At 31.9% G+C, this 25,044-nt stretch overlaps 1 protein-coding gene across 7 annotated transcripts; it reads right to left on the bottom strand.

Annotated features, from left to right (window-relative positions):
* Nucleotides 1-566: 566 nt before the first annotated feature.
* On the bottom strand, nt 567-24,837 carry LOC123686444 (endophilin-A). Of its 7 annotated transcripts, XM_045626592.1 has the most exons (12): nt 24,673-24,837; nt 15,669-15,736; nt 8,901-8,969; nt 8,494-8,844; nt 8,065-8,131; nt 7,952-7,996; nt 7,406-7,506; nt 6,628-6,731; nt 6,383-6,474; nt 4,730-4,804; nt 3,303-3,418; nt 567-3,137 (listed from the first exon to the last, which is right to left on the bottom strand). In XM_045626592.1, the coding sequence occupies exons 2-12, from the start codon at nt 15,711-15,713 to the stop codon at nt 3,018-3,020; spliced, it is 1,185 nt and encodes a 394-aa protein (XP_045482548.1). In that variant the 5' UTR covers nt 15,714-15,736; nt 24,673-24,837; the 3' UTR covers nt 567-3,017. The 7 variants fall into 7 exon arrangements, with proteins under 7 accessions (XP_045482548.1, XP_045482541.1, XP_045482544.1 ...); XM_045626585.1 differs by lacking the exon at nt 4,730-4,804 and having other exon boundaries at nt 6,236-6,474; nt 24,673-24,835; XM_045626588.1 differs by lacking the exon at nt 4,730-4,804 and having other exon boundaries at nt 6,236-6,474; nt 7,406-7,491; nt 24,673-24,835.
* Between the last annotated feature and the right edge of the window lie 207 nt (nt 24,838-25,044).

Raw genomic sequence — 25,044 nt, 5'->3', positions numbered from 1 at the left:
CCAAGGTCGATTTGAGTTACTTTTTCTTGATGTTGTCATATAGTCAAATATTCGAAGAAAAAGGTGAATGCGCTAGATTTAAGCGCATCCGCCAAAATGGTGCAAGGTATATTTGGTAATATAATGGCATTAAACTATGGTAACACAAATAATCTTCAATATTCAACACCTATCCGCCATCAGATGTTTCCAAAATCAACTTGAGGCTTTTATATTTTGTATTTGTAGTATTTTGCTGAAAAAGAAAATAGTAGGATAACCTTCAAAATTTGATATCATGAAGAAATTTCCATGCTGAATATCTAACAGTAGTTTTGGTTCCGAACTTTGATGTTAAGAAGAGTTTTCCATGCTGAATACCTATTCGCAATCAGTTCTTCCCATAGTTAAATACTAAGGTAGGATATTAATGTAAGGTTCCTCCCAAGAAGCCTCAAAAATTGAATGATTTCGAGTTTTGCTAATTATTAGATCATTGGTCACGACTCTGGTGATTATGTAACAATTAGTTTAAACATCAAGTATTGAAACATGTGAGTGTTAAGGATTTGAGAGCTACAAAATCCTAGATGTGACACATTTTTTATTAATGCACAAATACGGTAACATTCAAATTGTATACATGTGTATTAACAATATTTTGGCTTGGTAACATGCTACATTTAAAAAAATATGGCAAATAATAACAAAATACTTCTATTTGTCTTGAAAGTGCAATAAACGACATTAATTTTGGTTTTTAAGAAATAAGAGTTATAGTCTAATTACCGATGGTATATCTTTAGTTGAACAATTTATTGCAACGCATATTGTGATTCAGAGATCTGTATTTAGGATGAAATTATAATAGATTATAGAGTATAAATTCTATATTTCATCTTTAGGAGCTGCAAATTCCACTCCGATATACCTACTTTATGAAGAATACTAGTTAAATAGAATCTGAAATGAGAATTTCTTCCCCAACTGATATCCAGTCCCTTTGATTCCCAAACTTGAAACAACTGGAACAAATTACAAATTCTTTTCGACTGATTCTGATATTCTAGTCTGGCTGGATGTTAAGAATTTATTATAACCTTATAACAATATCTTAATTGGTTATACTTATTCAACGTTAATTCTAATGTATTGTCATGAACCAGACATTAAATATATTAATATGATCAATTTGCTCTATACTGAGATGGGCCTCAAGCAACATAACCAAAACAAATTCATCAAATAATTCGGGTTCTCTGTAGGATCTGTACTATACGTGAAAACTGAAATAACCACATTCTTATCCTTGGGATTTTTTAATCAACTATTGACGCGCATTTCGATAAATAAGTCAAGTTCACTTGAAGGCAAAACATTAAAATTACGGATCGGATTCTGTAATATAGTTGATAAACGCTAATTTCTAATGACAAAAACTTTATTATCGAAAAGTGCTTCAAACTCTAATTGACAGAGACTCCAGAAGAAGTGTATAGTTACTTCAGCTTTGAAAGGAACCAGTTCGATATATAGGTTAAAATGAAAAATAATGAGAAAGATCCATCAGGACATGAAAATCAACCAGAAATCTGCAAATGCCTCGGAAGAGAATTGAAATGTGTATCTTAGTCATTTTCACATAAAATTTCACTCAATATAAAGCAAAATGCATATGAATGCTATCTGGTAATTTACACAATTATAAGAAATACATCTATAGCATGTCAAATGACAACGTTTAATTAATTGTTCATATTCCAGCAGAAACTTTATCGATGTCATACCTGCAGAGAGCACATATCTTGGCATACAACTTCTTGAATTGTAGCGTAATATATGTCACAGCACTATTTACAACAAATTCAATCAATAGTTTTGAAACCATCCAGGAATATAAAGTAATCAAGTAAATACTTTGTCAATAATGTTATGAAGCTGTTGATTCACAATGCAATAAAGTTTCAGCAGAAATTCACAATGTACATTAAAACATCAACAAAAATTCTCTTAATTCATATATCAACATTGAATTTCCATGTCATGCAATAACATTTTTTGGCTATTTTCTGTTTTTATAAGTTGGTTTGTTGAAAGAACCACATATAAGAAGGCTGCTGCATATTTTCCTTACTTCATTCTTAATTCAAATAATATCATGATTGAATAGGAGTTGCAAAATTATTTTTATACTAAAGAGAAATTGATTAGTCGTGATAAAAATTTATCGAGTCAATAAAAAGTTTTAAAATAACAAAACCACAGTACAAAGATGAAATCATGTTATCTATCGAATAAACCCATAATAAATGGTTTTCATCTCTCATTTTTTCCTCTCAATTGAAAGCTTAGCTTAACATGTAGTTATCATTAATATTAAAATTGCCAAATAATTGATCTATTCTCAGTGAATTTTCAAAAATAGGATTTCAAGTGATCACGATTTCTTTAACACTATCCCCAATTTGTAGAGTAACATCATTAACATGCACAACATTCAGTTTATGCTATTGGTTTTTTCAACGGCCATATTTTCCAAAATATTACATGATTTTTTCCAAGTATCACATTTACTGCATAATCAATAGCATAATTTGAAGATTGTGTTCTAACAAACTACTAATAATTAAAATAACTGAGCAGTAATATAATATTTACAACTGAAGCATCTTGTACTTGAAATTCTTATAACTGATAATCATTTCATTGATTACCTAAAAACTATCAATAAAATAATAATTGATTCAACTGCACACTGGGTAATGTGAATTAATATTAAAAATTCAAAACTAAATATATACAAACATTTACAAAATCATTTCACTCTGCTAGGAAGGTCTTGCATAATTTCAGTACTTTCAAATTATTAAATGCTTTTTTATCACTAATGTTCCTCATTCAATTATGGCAAAATTCACTGAGTGCAGTTGAAAAACTCAACGTACAAATATAAATAGAAACAAACATTCAATGCCATGCAGAGTTGAAATTATAATATATACTGGGGGTTTTATTTTTTTTTACATTTAACCCGTAACTCATGGTAATGGCACATCTACTCGTACATAATTCACTGGGAAGTAACCTGTACGGCCATTTATACTGCCCTCAAACCAATTCTCATCTATTTTGTTTAGGAGAGTGATCGAATCATTTTCCTGAAAGATAATGGACTTGAAACACTAGCAAATACAACCAAAAATATTGAAAACTCATGCTTTCATCGAAAATGTATTTTTTTGAATTTGTATTTACCAATAGTATTTTTTGCTAAAGATAAAGCAAAAATTAACTCGAAATTTTAGAGCTGATATGAGGCTCACCTTGAATCCGAGTTCTCCAGGATTTTCAGGATCAAAGTCGTACAGTGCTGTACAACATGGCTGTTTAATCATTGGTGTCCTTGCAGGAGATTTCATCGGAGACGGCAACGGAGATGCTACAATGAATTTTATCATTAGGACAAATATAATGAGAAATCTTTCATATATACACTATCAAGAAAATATAGGGGATTGATTATTCAAAAGGCTAGCTTGAAAGAAATTGTTTACATCACTCTATTTTGTCAGTTCATCCAAAGTATGTAATCTCATCAAGAACATGTGTGTATGAATGTTAATTCAAAAGTTGTAGATTTGGCTGAGAATGAACAGACAGATAAAAGAATTAAAAAAGAATTCGCGATTCAAAAATTTGATAAATATTACAAATTTTGTGTTTCATTTACCAATTCCCAGTACTTTCTCGTCATAGTAGTAAAAGTATGAATTTTGTTCTACCTAGAGATACTGAAAATTATCATTTTAGTACAAGCATGAATACAAGAAAAAAATCTACGATATTACAATTACTTTAATTTTCAATGTAATTTGTTTCCATTTCAAAAAAATAAATTGAATGCAATCTCAAAACTATTAAGCTCTCTTAAGATCTAACGACAAAGCAGCCAAGTATGTCATGTCTTTCTTTCTATTGCCTAACAACCTTATATGTATAGCAGAATTACAAAGTAAATCCCCCCAAGCTGTTATTATACGATAGATTCAAGCCCTATGCAGTTTTTGTTCTACAGAATATCAACCCTAATAGATTGAAAAGTAACGCGTTTACAGAAACTTTTATAAATGAAGAAGAAATTAAAAGTAGAACAGATCCATAACACGGTTTTGTGATCGGGAATCACAGGATCAGGAACAAATTCAACACAAGAAATTATAACATCCATTTAAAATATCGTCCCATTTGAAACAAAGCATATAAAAAATAGCAAATAAAGTAATCATTGAAGTATTACACAAACACAAACAATTCTCTTGAATTAGAAAAACGTGAAGCTCTGACTAGGGAACACCAACGGAGGTTAATAATGAAAGAGTAGATAAAGAAGAATAAGAAAAAATGTATGCTGAAGAAAATTCCTCATCGCTCTGAAAATATAAGAAATCTAATGAACTGAACCAAACAAAGAATGAGCATAATACTAACATTCTACAAAACTATACATTCCACAATCAAATTTAAAGAGCATACAAAAGCCTATGTAACCGATTCTATAGTCAGATAGAAATATCAAGAAACAAAAACTAAAGTTACCGACTGGTTACTCAATAAAAATTCAATTTTCAATTCCAGAAGCAATTCTTGAGAAATTGGTCACTTATGAATTGAAATTTATCGCTGAATATTATCAATTTCCATGTTTTAGTCTTAGTTTTTGTTCCAAAATGATTTCTAGAGAGAAAGTTACCATTAGCAGAATGTTGTCCAGGAATTAGCTCAAGTTGATGTGGTTTATGTTGAGGAGAAGACGCTTGTGAAGTTCCTAACAACACATCTTTGTCAGAACAACAACTCAGGCAATTTAGAAACATGATCACAAAGGCACAAAGTTTGAACTTGCACTACCAAAAAGTTCGCATGTTTTCATAGTTTGTTTGGGTATTGAGTATATTCAATAGGACCAATGATAAATATATATTGAGAAGAAGTGTAACAAGAATAAATTTTGGATACTTGCCAAATTCCATTTGCGTCATAACATATAAACTGCTCAACAAAAAGTTATTCACAAACTACTCAGTAAAAGGAATGGCTTGATATACTCAACGTTATAGAAGCTATATATGTGAAAGAAATCAAAATCACTGTTCAATTCAGTCAGATCAATATTAGTTTGAGCTCTTCAATAAGATTCATCAATCAATAATATTTCTCTTTTTCAAAATAGAAAATTTTTGTCTGTTCAATTCAAGATTAACAATAATTTTGAAAATTTTTATTCAAGTCAACGAATTGTAATTAAGAATCTATTTGTATATTAGATCAAAATTATTTTCTTTTTTTACTCCCTATTGCAATGGCTATCTTCCTATGAAAACATTTATGTATGGGACAATGAGATAGTAAATGGATTCAATTGAACAATTCAATTCACTTGATAATAGAAGCAAAGATATACTCAAGCAAAGGAAAGTAACACATACAACATAAACAACAACAATTCAGATTTAGGAGACTTTTGAGGAGAATGAATGTTTGAAGTCCTAGCAATTTGATTTTCAAGAGGTGATTGAGGAAAAGGAATAATAATAAATAAGATTTAAATTAAACAAAATAATCAAAAAAACTGTCACTAATCATAATGAAACTTACCATCCTTCTTTTGCAATTGCGAATAATAATAAATTATAATTAAGTATTATAGATGAACCGGTAACTACAAGGAATTTAAAAAAATATTTACTATCATCAAGATATATAGTGATAGTTTTCAGAAATAAAAAAATGAATTCACTTCATTCAAATTTTATGCTAAGCCGATAATTCCAAAAATTATATCATATTCATTTTGAAAGGATAAATATCCAAGAATAATATTTTTAATATACAGTATGTCCAAGATAAAAATTGCAATACAAAAGTAATGAAGGTATGTGATCTTCCAATTTGTTCAAAAATGGACCTTTTTTGAAGTTCGACATGCTAAAAGCTCCAAGAGTTAAGTAAACATATTGAAATAATTATTCATAAAAATTAAAGGGAAATATAAGATTTTTCGAAAGAACAATAGCCAATTTTTGTCAGGTTCATAGAAAGTCATAAATGAACACCTATTGTTAGGTTCAAAACAAATTTTTTGTGATGAACCACACCCGGTATTTTTTAGACAAATTGTTTTTGAAAGAGTGTCTTAGCATAGATTTCAAGTTACCGGTTCTATAAAAAAAAACAAAATAAAATAAAAAAAATCTACCTTGGGGATAGCTCCAAGGGTCGAAGGGATCTAGATGTGTACGATTGGGAATTGACTTAGGTATAGCAGGTTTTTTGAACTGATTGTTTGAAATATTATAAGAATTTTGATGTTGAATGTTCAAATTTGGATTGCTATGATGTGTACCATTTACTCCATCCAGGACACCTTCTATATTCAAATCTGTCAATGATTTCGGAACGAATTCAACCTTTGGGCGCTCAGCTGCTTCTTCCCTCCTAAAAAAAAGAAAAAACAATGAATAACATCAACACTCACTAATTGACATTTCTGGAAAGATAAATACAGGCAATTTTTTTGATCTTTGTTTGGGGGGAAAAATAATGTTTGAACGTTCAAGTATACAATAAAGGGTCCATGAAATAACTTACTTTTCTTGTAGAGTTTCAGTAAGATGCTTTAAAATTTCTGTACATTGGCTGTGGTAGTCCAAAAGACCTTCCGCAAACGTAGCTAACTGAGATATTTGTTCTACCTACAATTTAAAAAAATTCTACATTCATTGCACCAAAATTAGTTTGAAATTTTAGAAAATCGAGGAGCTTTTGGGCGCTTGTTCATCAGCCATTTAAATTCAACTGCTCTAAAAATATCAAATAGCTGGAACTCCTAAAAAATTCACATATGTATAAGAAATTTCCTGCACTGCTCGTCTTCTAGATCAAAAACTGAAAACAATTTCACCATAATCAATAAAATATTCATCATATCGTTAATCTGAAACTTACAATCCATTAAATTCAATTGACATTTTTCAAAATATTGCGGAATAAATGACAAAAACTGATTGAACATTCAATGCTCTAGGGTTTTCCTGTTGAGAGTTATCGAATTTATAGTTCTATACTATTATGGGCTAAAAATTCGAAAATTAGAGATATTTAGGAGGAATGCTGGCACACTGTTGCCTAGAACAAGCGCGCAAAACGTTATTTAGGCTGAGTATGATTTAGTTATAAACACTTCAATATTATCGCACTGGGTGTTCAAATTTGAAATATGTTTCCATGGTCTGAACTGAATATTTGTTTATTAAATTAAAATAAAGATCGACTGGGACTATTTTAGTCTCGCGTTCAAAAAATAGGAAATCTGACAAATTTCAACACCCTTGGAGGACCTGATGAAACTGTTGATTTTCGTACTCACATCGTTTTCTAATAAATTGAACATGCCCATTTGAGCAAGGTGTAGTGATTCTGCAAATTTATCTTCAGCAGTCTTAATCTCTTCATCTGTAATATGGGAACCTGTCAATGTAGGAAATAATTCGTGCAAAATTAATGCTCATGCTTTATCTATAAAAATGGGAAAAATTAAAATAAATAAACGAAATTATAACACCTAGATACCATAAAAACTAGCAAAATACAGAAATATATGGAAATAATAAATATAACAAAAATAATAAACCAATATACCAAAAATAATATATAAAAAATAGAAAAATAATAGAATGATAAGGGCCAATGCAATATTTCTAATGGGAATTGATTTAAACTATTTTTGATAAGCAAATGTTTTATCGAATCCAAATGGGAAAACGGTATTATTCAAGTTGAGGATATGTGTTTTCAAATAATCGTGTCAAAGTAACAATAAAAAGTTTTAAATGTAAAATTTCTAGTCTATATCTACACAAAATCATTATTAAAATAAGCAGGGTTTTGAAATAATTTTCTTTATAAAACATACCAACACCATGTCCCTGCGTTTTTGAAGGACTGGACTGGCACTTAACTGTTAGATATAAATCATGCTTGTCAATTTCATTTCGTGCTCTGTGAAATGTTTACACCACAACTCACCTTTCGCCTGTCTTCTTCGTTTACAATCAAAATCTAGCCTTCGTCCAGACAGTTTTTTTCTGTGATGCTGTAACATCATACTTATTAGTTTGGGAACAAATATTGGCATATAATAAGTGTACAGAGTCTCTCAAATTCGACGCTCTATGAAAGCATCTCGAGAACTATTAGACTTAAAGGTTTTTTCTCTAAGTCCTATAGTTCTCGAGATGCTTTCAGTGAGCATTGAATTTGAGACACCAATAAGGAATATATCCATTGAAGATACAATTTCTTCTAATCAATATCTGAGACTCTAGTTTAATTTGGCAAAAATGGAACTAAGATCTTTTTCTTTTCTGGTAGCTCTACTACAAATATTGAGTGTATTCCTTACTCCAGAAAAAAAAAGGGTAGAAAATTTGGAGATGATAATGAAATAATCTTTACCATAACTTCCTTAAGATCCTTAGTTTGTAAGTGATGTAAGGGTTCCAAGAAGTTCTGCTTGATATTATCATCAAGTGAGTATTTCACATCTGCCATCTGTTTTAGGGATTCACCCATCTCGACTAGAGCTTGACCAAACATGCTGTCGTCTCCTAATTTTTTCCCGTAAAGCAACATACAATCTCCTAATACCCCTTCAGGTTGAGGATAAGTGTTGGATTTTGCCTGTCCACTTAATTTACTGATGCCTTTTACTGCTGCCATTTTTGCTCTAGCTGTAGGATTTGGCTGAAGGAATTCTTTCGTTTTCACTTGGAGTTCCTCCACCAATTCGTATGTCACATCGGTTTTCTGAAAAAGAACTGTTCGCTGAAAAATTCACTTCTAAATATCATTTTTTCTCTTACCCTTTCCATATCCATGAAATCCAAATCCAGTTTGGTGCCCTCAGCACCGCCCATTTTTTCTGTGACATACTGTGGAAATAAAAAATGAATTATTTCTGTGAAAGTTGCAGAGGTATGACGATTTCATAATTGAATCTTAATTAATTAAATCTGATGGAATGGAGAATTATTATCTTCTTTCAACTGTAAGAGAAAAATGTTGAAGGCTGCTAAGAAATCAGTTAAACATTTGCATATATTAACTTGGTAAGATTATGTAAACCTTGATATTCATATGATTTCATGGAATTGATATTAATAATACATAATAGTAATGAAATACAGGGTGAGTCAATAGTGCTCGTAAGGTCGATAGCTCTCGGAAATTTTGGAATAGAAGAATGATTCAAATTTTGACAGAATCGACAAAACTTAGCGCAAAAGATTGAATTATTTTTGACTCTACAGACTTGTCCAAAACTGGTGAATCACGATACCACCCTGTTTTTTCTAATGAGAATGCCCAATTTTATATCATATTAATAATTTCCATGAAATTCTGATTTCTAAATACTCCACTTGTCATAATTTCTTTGTGTTACTTTTAGATGTAGGCCACTTTTGTCGAAAAATTTCATGGATATAATGGTTCAAACTAGAGGTCATATCTTGAAAACCGTTCGAAATAATTGTAGGATTTTTTTATCGAATTCCCAGAAAGTTTTCAAGTATTCTGCGAATTTATGTATCACTCAACAAGTTGTCCGGAAGAAACTACAATTTGTGAAAAATGGCCTTTGAAAAATGTCAATAAGTCCTTTTATTCAATTTTTTTTTGTATTTTTCTGCTTGTCGGATACCTTAGTGAGTAGTCTTCATTTTTTGTTGAGACGAGTTATGCCTAAAATGAACAGTTGTTAAAGTGCTTCGGTTTTCATGTTTTGTACGGGGGCTGACAGTATATTTTCTACGCATAAAGTTTCGAAGGGATAAGATTACTCAACTCTACTTAATACCTACTAATAATATCAATTCAAGATAAACCAAATCAAAGAAATCATCAAAATATTTGGAAAAATTAATTTTGATTAAATGAAATGGAGACCACGTGAACAAACAGGGACATAGTCTCAATTCTTTCAAGGAGTTCAAAATTACTGCATATTTTCAGTTGAAAAAGTCTAATCAATTTTTGTCGCTCATATGATCAGCTCAGATGTATGCAAACTTTTTCACAGTTTGGGATGCAGTTCGATTTGAAAAAAGTTTGCAAACATCTGAGCAGATGAATATTGATGAGAGTTTTTCCGCTGAAAATATGCAGTCATTTCGATAATTTAGACAATGTTTTTGTTTATTAACATGGTTTCCATTACATTAGTCATTCCGAAAAAAAAAGAGTATAATAGTCACGATAGCAAGAGTTGCAATGAAACATGAAAATCTTTCTAACATACAGGGTGATTCACCGGGATGGCCTATTAGACTTTTATGGAAAACTAATTATAATTTTGTGCTGAAATTTTGCATGTTGGGGTTTGAGACAATGATCTTTCTCCCTAAAATCTTTTCAGATCTCTACAACTTCCGGTTATACCGGAAACAGACTACTAATTCCTTATTTCAAATGGCACCCCCCAGTATATTATTGCATCATTAGATAGCTTTTCTGGTGGCAATTTCGGCAATATGCCATACCTTTGGACAGAACTCAAAGGTTCATGAGTTAATGGGATTCGTATAAAAAGAATGGTGGCGATGAGGACTCAAATTTTTTTTAATATTTTGGCAGAAAAAACTTTCTTCGATATTTTTTTTCTTTTTCGATTCTGCAAATACGTAGTAGGTATTATAAGTTTGTTTGCGTTGCGGTTTGGACCAAAACTGTACAGAGTGTTTATTAGAAGATCATGAACTTGGACAACTCAAATTAATCAAAACTCAAGATTTTTAAATTAGAACCTATATTTTTTATCACATATTCCAGTACGAAAATAGTGGTTGTTACTTAAGCAACCCTATACCTAAAATCAATACTTTAAGATTTATCGAGATAGAATCTTAAATGAGGAAGAATCTTAAATGAGGGCAAACCGCAATTCCTCACTGTGTGGAATAGTCGGTGACTTCCGGAAAACAGAGAAAGAAACTAAAATTCGATGTTTCCATAACTGAATTTGACATTTCAAGAATTGTAATGAATTATTCGTAATTGAAAACTGTAAGAGTTTATGGATTTCACAACAATTTCGAAGAAAAATTAATTATAATTCATTAAATGTAAAATTTAGTTATGGAAACATCGAATTTTAGTTTCTTTCTGTGTTTTCCGGAAGTCACAGACTACTCCACATTGCGGTTTTTCCTCATTCAAGGTCCTTCCTCTATAACTCTTAAAGTATTCATTTTAGGTATAGGTTTTGCTTGAGTAAGCTCCTTTATTTTTGTTGGTAGAATCGACTGAAATAATGAAAAACATAGGTTCTAATTTGAAAATCTTGAGTTTTGATGAATTTGAGTTGTCAAAGTTCATGAACACCCTGTAAATTTTTGGTCCAAACCGCAAACAGTCTTATAATACTTGACTCGTTGAGTTTTCTTTATGGCATATTACCGAAATTGTAATAAAAAAAGCTATCTAATGATGCAATAAAATACTGGGTGTGCCATTTGAAATAAGGAAGTAGTAATCTGTTTCCGGTATAACCGGAAGTTGTAGAGATCTGAAAATATTTTAGGGAGAAAGATCATTGTCCCAATATGCAAATTTTCAGCTCAAAATTATGATTAGTTTTCCAAAAGCGTCAACTAGGCGATCCCGGCGAATCACCCTGTATAAGATTTTCAAAATGTTGTCCATTATTTCGTAGACAAAAACATAACTTATTTTCAAATTCGGCCCTTACGTTTTGGGAAAACTTCAACTTGAATTTCTCGGCATGCTGAGCATATTCTTTCATTCAATTTTTCTACATCTCGAGGCTGTGTTTTATACACAACCGACTTTGAATGTCACCAGAGGAAAAATCTCAGGGTGTCTGAGGATCGTAGTTGTCATTCAATCGGTCCACTTCTACCAATCCATTTATCTCTTTGTAATAACAAAAAGGTCAAGTTTACAGCATTTTTGAAAAGGCCATCGAATTACCTATTAACAAGGCATCACTCAACCTCCATTTGAAAATTTTAGGGGTCGCTGTCATCACATTTGCGTCACAGGGTTGACGCAAATTGATTGAATACCTCTCTGCGAACCTCTTCGTGCATTTTTCCGATTTTGCTTGGGGGCCGAGATATTAAAGTTGGTACCTTGTCAAATTGACGCACTGTATATTTCGGTGGTCAACCGAAACCAGTAAAGATTTGAAAGGGGTCCACGAGAATAAGTGTGGAAGCAACTGATCCAGACAGAAAAAATATTCGTAATTGACTGACATTATTTTTGGTGAATCAGCTAAATGAGTCAGTACTAGTTTCGCCAAGAGACAATTAAAATTTACGTGTGAAGTACTACATATCATTGAGATGGCAATGTCATTATACCTAAGAAGATCATATACTCTACTTACGAGTTGTTTGTTTGATTGGCCAGTCTTCAAATTACACCGGATATATAGGGTCAATGAATGTAATGACCGCTCATTATAGGAATTTTTTTCATCTAATGGATCATAAGAACTGTTTTTTATTTTTGATAATACTAGAACTTTGTGAGACCTTTCAGAATCAAAATAATATGAAATAATTTATTCATATAACAATAAGCATATATGAACTACAATATATTCTTCCCTGATTTATTCGATAAAGGAACAATTCGATCATAATAAATTTTCAGAACAAAATAAATGGAACTCATTGAGAAAAAAACAAATATCCATCGCATAACCCTTGGGGAAAGGGAGCAATAGGCGTACAACAAAACAAAAATCATACTCTAAGTCGAAATGCCATTGGAATTTTTGAAATTTCCAATCACACAGCGTGATTAGTTTTATTCTTATATCAATGTTACGGCGTTCTTCTTCAAGAACTAAAATTTCGCATGTTCAAAATTCAAAATACTCAATGAGAAAGCAATTTCTTCGAGTGAATATTTTTCCAAAACATTCGAATACTTTGTCCCATGTGAAAAATTCAGTTTTTTCATCTTGAGGCTCAACTTATTTTCACTCAACCATCTCTGCAAGTGCTCCATACCGTTTTCAACTCCTCTAAGCCCTTCGTATGTGGCATCTGAGTATGACAAAAACTCTTCACCGTTAAGATCAATGGATAACATTTTATTGGCATAAAAAGAAAAGAGCACTGGTCCCAATACTGCACCTTGCGGTATTCCCTTTTCGATCCTACGCCTTTCTCCTATTGCTTCGGTACCTCCCAGAAAGATGTCAGTATGTCATATATGCTTCCGATATATGATTTTCTTCAAGTAAGCAATTTTTGTAGCAAATTTGGTTCATATAGCTCCAATAGTTTTCGAGATAAGCACAGATTGAAGAGATTCAGGGCTTGGCTTGAGCTTGTAGTAGTTTTTCAATCCAATTTTTTTTTCAATCCAATTTATTTATCAATTACTTGAATCATATCAAGCTACTTGATTTTTATAAGTTTTATTGTCACATCATTAAAAAAATGATGAAATGAGAAGGAACCTTGCAAAGAACACTTTTATTTATTGAGCTTATTGTATAGAAGAACCGAAAATATCAACTTTCTTGTCAATCATGTCATTAAATCACTATCAATCATTACAAAATTAAAAATTATGAAAAAATAAAGTATCTTAATATTGAGAAACCTCCAGGCTTTGTTTGATTTCATAATTTTCCATCCAAGATCTAAGCCATATGAGGCATCTTATAGATTTGACGACTAACCAATTACGGGATTTTGTAACAGTAAGAGCAGCTCCGGAAAATTGTCTTTCAACAGGAGCTATCAAAATCTACCAATAGATTTGATAGAAATGTGAGAAAACTACTAATGAAGTCACACTGGCGAATGCTTCAGTCTCTCGGCGCTCGAGGAATCCCCTTATTTAGTCTGAGCGCGCACGACCTTGCAGAAATATATTCCTTGCGACGCGTGCATATCAAGCTCAAGTAATATCAAGTAGCTTGATATCAAGTCATGCAAAAAATATCTAAAATCAAGTCAAGCTCAAGTATGTAATTTTTCACGAGCTTGATTTTCAAGTCGAGTAGTTGGTTAAAATGTCAAGCTACTTGGCTTGATGAATCCCTAACAGATTGTAAACACGGAAACTATGAAAATTCCAGGTCGGTTGAATATTTTTCCTCAAATCATTCTAAATTCAATATTTGTTCAAATCAATGTTTTAATCGCTTTCATGAACGTAATTCATTCGAAAAATGGTTAATCTCATAACCACGAAATAGAGAACAGAAACCTTGCAGAAATCGCGCGATAAAAAAAGTGTGCATATGACGTTTGTACGTCATATCTTCAAGGAGAATGGAGTGGAAGGAAGTTGAGAGATGACCCTCGATTTTATTTTATCCAGCATCCAGCATTTCACTGCCGAGTGTGGGTAGCGTTGTGGAAAAAATATCAGACAGAGACAGCTTTTTGACAATGACGATTACGTATAACTTTATCGACGTTCTGAACTTATAATCTGATTAAATTCTTTTTGCAGCCTCTTGAATAATCCCCTGATTGGATTATTGACATAAGGCCCACAGCTTCGTTGGAAACAAACTTTAGAAATAGCAGACTTAGTTTCAAGGCACCTGAAATATTATTTCCTGAAATCTAAGATAGCACCATTTACTTGAAATCAATAGGCTTTATGGGACATCATTTTATCTATTGTTATTCAATCAAAGATGTTTATAGAGCACATGATATTCTCATTCGCATATATACAGTTAAAAAAAAAAGTTGACCCATGTTTATAGGACTTTTTTTCGTTAATGATCCAAGGAATCTGTCATTTTCATTTGCACCTCCAATTTAGGAACACTCTGACGTGATGAATTCTGAAGTTTTATCCAACATTGCACAATTTCAGCAATTTTGTCGAAATTTGATGAAAATAAAACCTCTATATTATATCTCAATGTTAGTTTTTGGATACTATCAATTATGCTCTGTCATTATATAAAAAATAATGATAAACTTCAATTCCTTGAGTTGTTTTGAATGAAACAACAGTTATACCTATGAATCATGGATTTCTGAAGAATTAAATATAATCAAACAATTGTATTTAATAATGATTATAATTCAAATATCGTCGATAAGATTTTGTTCAATAATCAAAATAAAGACACATTGCGTATTGCGTATTCTAGTTCGAAAATCAAGAATATAAGAAAATATTTATCAGTAATTTACGTCAATAGAGTATCCCAGATAATTTCCACAGAAAACTTTCAATTTTAACATAAATTCTACATTTATTTACGGTCAATGCTTTTCAATGATGAAAATATGCCAAAAACCACTGAAGCCAGATCGGAAGTACAATTATAAAATAAAATATCATTTGAAAAAAAATTTAAGGAAATGTAGCGGCGGGATTCGAACACTGGAACGTTCGTTTCAAAACACGAACAAAACATTCATACCCAAAACTACTTGGTCAGAGGCTTTGCGGTGAAAATATTGTATTTAGTATTTCAGATAGATTCAGAGAATTTTTGAAAATTTCAAAAGGTGATATATTTATTGATCACTTGAGCACAAAACACAATATCTTCTATTTTCTTCATGATGGAGGAAAATTACTACGAGAAATTCGAAATCCCATCAACCACTCACCTGATTACATTTGTTGATTTGTTTTTTCAATCCTGCAAAGGCCATTTTTGGTTATTTGTGTCTTTTACCTGCAACACAAACAAAAGCAGCAGTTAGAACTGTTGAAGCTCTGGATGAACACTGCAAAATACGATCTTTCGAAACAGGGTAGTTATCAACACAAACGCAGGAAATGGTTAGTTCTGATAACATTTTTGTTCAATCTGGTGCAGCATGTGCATCAGTTCCCGAGATGAATTAGCAGACGAAATCATGTTTTGGGTATCTTCTCTCAAAGCGAAATGGCAATGACCTTACAATTTCTGCAACTTCAACACAAATTCCTTATTTGTTCAAAAACATTGCGAATTTTAGATTTCGTTAAGTTCACTACTTACATCAAAATAATATTTAAAAAAATAAACGGTAGAATCAATAATGAAAACAAACTATTTCATTGGCACTTGACTATTTATAATTCCAAGTGACGTCACTGATGACGTAATGCGTAAAATTGAATTTCAGCATCCCTCTTCATTTTATTTTTGGAAATATATGTTTGCGAATTGAAAATTCCAAAACGATTTCTAGAAATTCATCAAATGGCCTATTACAGTAATATTAATTATGTTTATTAACAATAATCAGAAGGAGACGTTTTCAGTGAAAAATAGTTCGTTTAATATTTGATTGCGTATAAATTGCAAACATTTCAGAGAGTGCCACATATTTGTACCCCAAGCGGTTCCAAATTGATTTTCTGCAAATAATGAATGAAAAGCTACGTTGGGCAGATAAACAGGAATGCTCGTCATTGCATTCAAATATATCAACACAGAAAATCCCAGTAGCTATCTATTTATCTATACAATTTATATTTTCCATTTATTACGCTTTCATCTATCAATGAATGAAGCTGTTGACATTGAAACATCTGATTCACCTTCAACGAGAGATTTGAGTGCTTTTCGATCTATTCGGAATGATATTACGGTTGTTTGGAATAGCATATATAGAGTGGACCGTGGAAAAATTAACATGAACTTGTAGTTTTCAATCTGGGGTTTCTTTTTGATTCATTTCTGCTAATAGAAGCCGAAGAAGTCGAAGAATATAATACTTCTAGCCTTCTCTGACATTTTCACGCGTCTTTGGACTTTGTAGAATCCAAAAAAATCGAAATCGAAAAAGTTCACAAAATAATTTTGAATGACCGTAAAGTGAAGTTGATCGAGATAGCAGATTGTGAAGACATATTCTGAACATGTAAATCATTTATTTCACGAATATTTGTACATGAGAAAGCTGTTTGCAAAATGGGTACCGCGCGACCTCACAATCGATCAAAAGCAACAACGTGTTAATGATTCTGGGCAGTGTTTGAAGCTGTTTAAGTGCAATAAACTTGAATTTTTGCGTCGATATGTGACAATGTATGGAACATAGCCTCATCATTTCACTCCGGAGTCCAATCGTACGTCAGCTGAGTGGACTGCACACGATAAACCGAATACAAATCGAGGAAAAACACAACAGCCAGCTGGCAAGGCTATGGCATCAGTATTCTGGGATGCGCAACGTATAATATTCATTGATTACCTCCAAAAGGGCCAGACCATCAACAGCGATTATTATATAGCGTTATTAGATCAATTTGAAGAAAAAGGGGGCTGTTTCATCAAGACAATGCGTCGTGTCACAAATCAATAAGAACAATGCAAAATTGTATGAATTGGGCTTCGAATTGCTTCCGCATCTACCGTATTCGCCAGATCTGGCCCCCAGCGACTTTTTCCTGTTCTCAGACCTCGTTGGAAAGAAATTTAGCGCCAATGAAGAAGTAATCGCCGAAACTGAGGCCTATTTTGAAGCGAAAGACAAATCGTACTACAAAAATGGTATCGAAAAGTTGGAAAATCGCTAAAATCGCTGTATCGCCCTCGAAGGCAACTATGTTGAATAATAAAAATCAAATTTTGCCAAAAAAAATTGTTTTACTATGGTAGACCGAGGACTTTTCAATTGGCCTGTTAGAATCCAAAAATCAAACGCAAAAGATTCGTTTGGGTTATTAAACTAAACTTCTTAATTATATAAATAACAAGTGTTTCTCTTCAGATTTCATATAATATTTATTCTAAATCTAAAATAGCGAAGCAATTGATAAATATAAAATTAAGAAGTGAAAATGGAATAACTGTCATTTAATTTTGATTAAAATGAATTTGCATCAAGTAAAGAACGCGTCAATCCAAAATATTTTTTGCTGCGATCCAGTTTTGGAGTGATAAATTTTTGAAAAGCTAATTAGGATTTTGGAACAATGGCAATTCTTATGCGCTGTGCACCATTATATAAACGATTTTCGCACGAATTCTCACAGCATCCTTGGGAAAATTCGAGAAGCACGAAGTTTATAAACATGAAATTCAGCCACCTGAGTGAATCGCCAAAGGTTTCAACATTGAAAATAATAATTACTCTAGATGTGTGCAATCAATGTAAATATTTTCCCAAACAATCCGATGCGTGTTTAGTCGAGCTGTGCCTGATGCGATAATCGCAAGCACTAAACTTTACAGTATTATTTTAAGACTTCCTTGAAACTTTCCGTATACTATTAGATTTTGTTTTTGGAATAAAACCGCGGAAAACGTATCTAGTAAATTTTCCGACCCAATGCTCATATTTCAGTGAAAATACAGCATTATTTATTATAAGTGAAATTTTTGATATCTTAACATCTCAGATTACACTGAATTTTTTTGATAATTTCATCTAAAAATTCAAATGTTACTCAATAAGTCACCGCCAGTACAATACCACTTTCTTATTTCTTGTTACTACCAAAGTTCATAAGATGCGTGTCAGAATTTTGGTAGGTACATATAATGGAGTCTGGATTGAGGTATTAAAGGTTGAGTGGCGCTACATTTGTTGCTTTTCGAAAAATGGATAAAAACAAGGTCCAAATTACATGCTCACTGAAAGCATCTCGAGAACTATAAGACTTAGAGAAAAAATCTTCAAGGACCGCGATCTCTTTTTTCGAAAAAATAGGATAGATAGCAGATCATAGATATCTCGATTCGTTCTCGAGTAACAGAGCGTTTCTGAAAAATGACCGTTTCAAATATTACGCTATATGTATCTTGGTTTCCTTTGTCAAAAATTCACGTTATCGGTGTTTTAAAAATGTCAAAATACATTGTAAGAACAAAGGATGTATTATAGTTACAATGGGTATTCATTCCACCCACATTATCTCGTGTTTGAAATCGAGTTAACAATCTGTCTATCATGAAATATAAAATAACAAATGAAGATTCGAAAATACGTCGTATGACCTGAATGGGGTCGTATTATGTAATTATATAAGATGTACCATTCAAAAGGAACCAGCTCTCCTTTATTTTTATGAAACGATAATTAATTTCTAATTAAATGGGACACCCTATATATGACTTGATTACAATTATACAATGGCACAAAACGATAATTAATTTCTATGGTCTGTTTATAGTATCGTATAAATGTAAGTTTGAATATTCCTGTCAAACTTAATCACGACACAAGACATGAGTTAGAAGTCATGTTTCATTTAATCTAGTTTATAAAATATCGACATTTGTATTGATTCAGGTTTGTAGCTTGTTAGAGTAATTAATTGTTCATTATTGTAAATACTTCTTTCGTTTCAGTTATTACATCAATACTTCGTTTAAATTTGGATATCACCTCCAATCACAACCCCACATTGTAAGTCCATGAATTCGTGACTTAAAAATCAATACAAAAGTGGAAATTCTATGAATTAGATTAAATGAAATATGACATCTAACTCATGACTTGTGTCATGATTAAGTTTGGCAGGAATATTCAAACTTATATAAACTATAAAAATTACTGAAAAATTTTCTCAATACCTCGAACAGAAACCAATATATACTGGAATATTCAGAAACGGCCTGTAATTCAAGAAGAAATCAAGATATCTTATTATTTCGAAAAAAGTTTGATAGTTCTCGAGATGCTTTGGACACTGTAAATATATTATTGTTGAAGATAATCATGTTGAAAGGTCATTTTTGAGAAGAAATGGATCTTTACTGGTTGGACCTGGGATTGAGTGAAGCCTTTCTTTCTTTCTGATATAATTACCCTCTGAACCATAGGATATTTTTCGGAGAAAAAAATAATTTATTTCGATTATTTTGGGGAGAGTCTAAAAATGCCAAGATGCAAAAATATAGGAGGAGGACGAAATTTTCGTAATTTGTGGAGATTATGGCAAGAAGACGCATCATCTTTTTTTGAAAAAAATGGTAAACATCTATTTCGTTCGAAATCGACAAATTTTATTGCAGAATGTTATTCTCCTATGATTTGGTGCCGATATATGATGGCGTTTATTGATAGAAGAAATAGCATTTATTATTTTATACTCCTTTCTGTTTTCTGAATAAAATTGTTCCAAAAAGTCATGAATGACATTGTGTTCGATATTTTTTGAATTGTACGCATTCCGAAAGGTGAAATGTGAAAAGTTCATAGGTTGTTAGAGGAATTGAAGGGAATAAAAAAGAATTTTCTTTGAATATAGGCCATCTTGAACACTAAAAGAGAAATCTCATATTTCTTCAAAATCTGTATATAAAATAATTTTGTAATAAATTAACACAAGAGTGCGCTTCCTCGTTTCATTCTTTGTACATTCGATTGAGAACAATTAAAACTTTCGGTTCCTCGATGAACATTACATAATATTTCCACTGTTTTGTAAATAAAAGTAAACAATTAATACATTGGATGGAATAATGTTGAATTTTCCCAAGGAGATTCATGCTCCACCGATTATAACATAAATTAACGCTAAAACGATACAGAACGAACAGAAAATATAATCGCAAAATTTTAGTCTAAATAGTACGAGATACGATTATTTAATATCATGACCCAATTTCCACGACCTTGGCACATATGTTCGAAATCAATGGCTGCATATTGAGAGATTAAAATGATTTTCACCCTAATGAATGAATGACTCGAAACACGCTTAATGAAAATCAACCCATCGAGTACGCACCAATAATCCGGTTATCGACAATGATACATCGTGAATGCTTTGAAGGCTTACTCTCGTCAATGATTTCCCATATCGGGGAAAATGTTGCATCGGGAAAATTGCTAAAGCTCGACAAAGTGAACGATTTCGCGAGTTATTAAAATAGATTTTATCGACAGTATCTTACGAATGAACCATAAAGGGGATGAATGCGTTATAAAAGAATGAAGAAAGAATGAATGAAAATGCACTTGGATGGAGTTGGAGGCATGCAGGTGTAACAGTTTACATACCGGTTGATCGGGAGTTTTTGGGAGGCCGGTAAAAGACACCAAATATACAAAACTGTCACGAGGGTTTGCTGGAAAACAGTAAAATACATTCGCAAGACAGAGGTATCGACTTGGGCAAGTTTGCTTGCGCACTATTACTGCGCACTCATCGATACTTCTATATGCTTTGGAGGGAAGGCGTCAGAAAGCATTGCCAAAAAGCACCCAAAACTTTGAAATTGAAGCCAGGCGCCACTTGAGGAAAAACCGGAGGAAATCCCTTCGATGGTCACGTCGTGAAATCAGATCTAACGACACTTTCAGCTTATGTAGGTCATACTCCCAACATCTTCGAACACAGCTCATTTTCTCCGGAGAATCTTCGATTGAAATTTATATTTTCGATAAAAATCGAATCGCGCGCTTTTCCAGGCAACAGTTGGTCTCTAATCTATTTTAATTTTGAACCTAGAATGATCTCAAACGATTGGGATCAACTAACTGATAAATTATTTCAATTCAAAATCAATTCTGTCCGTCCTTTTGAGCACCGTGTACAGGGTGGTCAAATTTCTATGTTTCAACACTAGAACTAATGAATCAGAAGAGATATACAAAATCTGATATCCCATTCTCGTTCTCTTTTTCTGAGAAACTAATAAGAGTAGTATTCATTTTTGGCCAACTTCTTTTGTATTCGAGTTATAAGCAAAAATTGGAAAAATGGAGATATCGAAAAGAATCTATATTTCGGCTAATACTGATGATAGAGCTCTGAAATTCAAACATTATTCAGGCAATTTTTCGCTTAGAATCCAGTGGCGTGCGCGTATTTTCATCAGGAATTTCAATTACGAAGCTATGACCCAAAAATATGTTCTTTCAAATGGAAACACTATTTTATTAAAGCTTAATTTTCACTGATTAAAAAAATATACAACATCGTATGGTTTGTATCAATATAAATAATAGAAAATGGCCAAGAACCCTTTTTCCATCTAAAATTCTCAATATTTCTATGGTTTCAACTGTTGATGAGTACAGAAAAATAAAGCTTCGGTCAATCTTATTATTTCTTGACCATCTGCAGCAATTCACAGTCGGTACCTTTTCTCGATACTTAGCAACGTATTCAATGAATGAATGTTTGAATATGTGTTCAAGTAACCTAGGAAATTTTCTCTGAGTTCATTTATATTTGAGTAACTATGAAAAGACTAATAGAAGGAGACTGTGGTAATTATACGATGCTAAATTTATCTGTGCTCATCAACAGTTGTAACCAAATAAATATTGAGTCTCTGTGGTGAAAAAAGCTTTTTGACCATTTTCTATAATTTATATTGATACAAACCACAGGATGTTGTATATTTTTCAAATCAGTAAAAATTAAGCTGAAATCTATTGTTCCCATTGGAAAAAACTTATTTTTGTGTCATAGCTTCGTAATTAAAAATCCTGCTTAAAAGACGAGCACGCCACTGGATTCTACGTAAATATCATCATTCAGAGCTCTATCATCAGTATTATCAGAGGTTTTTTCTTCGATAACACTTTTTTTTTAATTTTATTTATTTTTATCTATTAAACTCGAAAACAAAAGAAGGTGGCCAAACATGAATCCTGCTCTAGTTAGTTTCTCAGAAAAAGAGATCATATTTTGTCTATCTCCTCTGATTTAAAAGTTGTAGTGCTAAAAACATCGAAATTTGCCCACCCTGTACACGGCCATTCTAGAAACTTGAAATTTCAGGGTAGATTCAAAATCCAAATACTTATTTTAGGTTGGATAATGGGCGAAATCTGTTTAATAGTATTGGAGTGGAACCCAAATGATATTTTGTTTTCTCAATTGAAAACAAAACCTACCGATCGAACTGAAATTTAGAAAACGATTGCAAAATAGTAAAACGAATGTTTGTGCGAAATTTCGTATTATTGTAAGATAAAAAATTTCTTGTGAAATTTCGATATCTCGAAATCTATCTTCCAGATTTCAATAAAATTAAGTGTGTAGATAAGGCTCATCGACTAAGCGAGTTATTCAAAAATTCAGCTATGTAATCTTTTAACAGGTCGCGTTTTTCCTGATAACCCACTGAACCACAGGTGATACAGCATAATAAAAATGAAGAAATCAAACCTTAAATTTTGAATCACCTCTTCACCTACTCCTATCAGTTTAGGAATTAAGAATTTTTTGAATTGCCTAAGCCCTCTTAATTGTTTTTTATTGAGGGCTTTTTGAATTATATATGAGATATATGAAGATCATAAACTATTGTGCAAAATCTGCAGTGATTTCTTTTTAGATTATTGAATTCTGATATGCGAAAATTTAACAAGAGATAAACTCAATTTCCCTCCGAGTATTATTCGAAATATTCATCAGTGCAAATACCTAAGCCGATTTGATGAAATTCAATAACGTGTAGGTTTATTGGAATATCATCCGACATTCCTATAGGAAAAACAGCGGATTCCATCCGCTATACAACTCAGAATAATGTTATATTCCCGTAGGAATGTATGTTATGTATACTCGAACAAATTTTAAATTCGGATTGGAGCTGCGTGTGTGTAAATTGTGTGTATTGTTATTGGAAGCTTTACCTCTCAACCCCTAGAGTGATTTTGAGTTTCCACCACAACTGGTATTGTGCGATCCATCAATACACATACACCTACGTATTCATAATTCATTATACGTACGAAACAGCGAATAAACCGATATTTCGAACATCCTTCCTATTCAACGGTTCTATAATCTAACACTAACAACCAATCGTGTGGTTTAATATCATGTCCCCATGGACCAATCATTAAATTATTATCTTCGTCACAGGCATCTCCCGATAAACATTTTATGCTCTCGACTGAGAACCAGAGTATAGTGCGAATATTTAAACACTAAATCCATTTGCTATTCACCCATAAAAATAATAGCATATGGAATAATTTCATTGATTTATTACTAGTCTTTCAATATGATTAATTAAAAGGAATATTTCAGATATAAGATACGAAGCCAAAATATAATAACCAGTCAACATCAATGGATACAAATTTCCAAGAAAAAAAACTAAATTTGTAAGGATTTCGGGACAATAGAAAACATTGACATAAGTAAACAATGATATTGAGCGAACCTATTCATTAAATTCGTATCAATCCTCCTTAATTACATGTTCCATATATCATTTCTAAAAGAAAAAAACGTTTTCTCTATATATTCATACAATGTTTTCGAAATAAGTAGATTGAAAATTGGCAAATGTGAGGACAAACATGACACACTTCAAAATTATTTCGCTCTTTTGCGTATTTATTGAGAAAGAATAAATCTTCAGCATGAAATCAAAATTTTTATGCATATTTTACGCGAGATAAAATATTTTTATGAATATCGCGTGAGATAAAGTAGTATGTACGTTAATATTCGAATATAACAGGTAATGTCCAATGAATTTTTCAAGGTGTATAAGGTGATTTGAAATTTAAAAATCATCCTCAAATATTACATAAGTTGAAAATTGGTAGATACAACAATCTTTTGAACATGTTTTCATTCTGACCCTCATGTGTACATTCAATAAATCTACTTGTTTTTCATTATTATTTTTTATTTTAATAGGCATGTCCCCTGGGGCTTAGGAAATCAATGTTATTTCTAAGAAAGGACACTCACCCGAAAGAATTATTCCTTAAAATTTTGCAGCACCGATTCGCGAAATCAATGCAGAACTTCACCCTATAAAATTCAAACTCGAACAATCTAACGTTTTGAAATTTAATACTAATTTGGAAATTTCAGATAATTGGATATGAATAATTGACAAATGTCAGAACTGCCAACTGTCTTTATAAATATAACCTTACTTATTCTGACTAGTTGTCAAGTAACAGAAAATAAAGTTGATTTCACACATAATAATACTGGATTATTTCCATCTTCCTTAAGGAATTAAATAATGAATTAATTGGTCAAGTAGAATTTTATAAATAGTTGATTTATGAATATTTCGTAAACTCACTTGAATAAGAAGTTCAGATTAACTTT

The sequence above is a fragment of the Harmonia axyridis genome, chromosome X (genome assembly GCF_914767665.1).
Source record: "Harmonia axyridis chromosome X, icHarAxyr1.1, whole genome shotgun sequence".
NCBI classification, from domain to species: domain Eukaryota; kingdom Metazoa; phylum Arthropoda; class Insecta; order Coleoptera; family Coccinellidae; genus Harmonia; species Harmonia axyridis.
The sequence above is the reverse complement of the archived record's forward strand: the minus strand, read 5'-3'. Positions and strand labels throughout refer to the sequence as shown.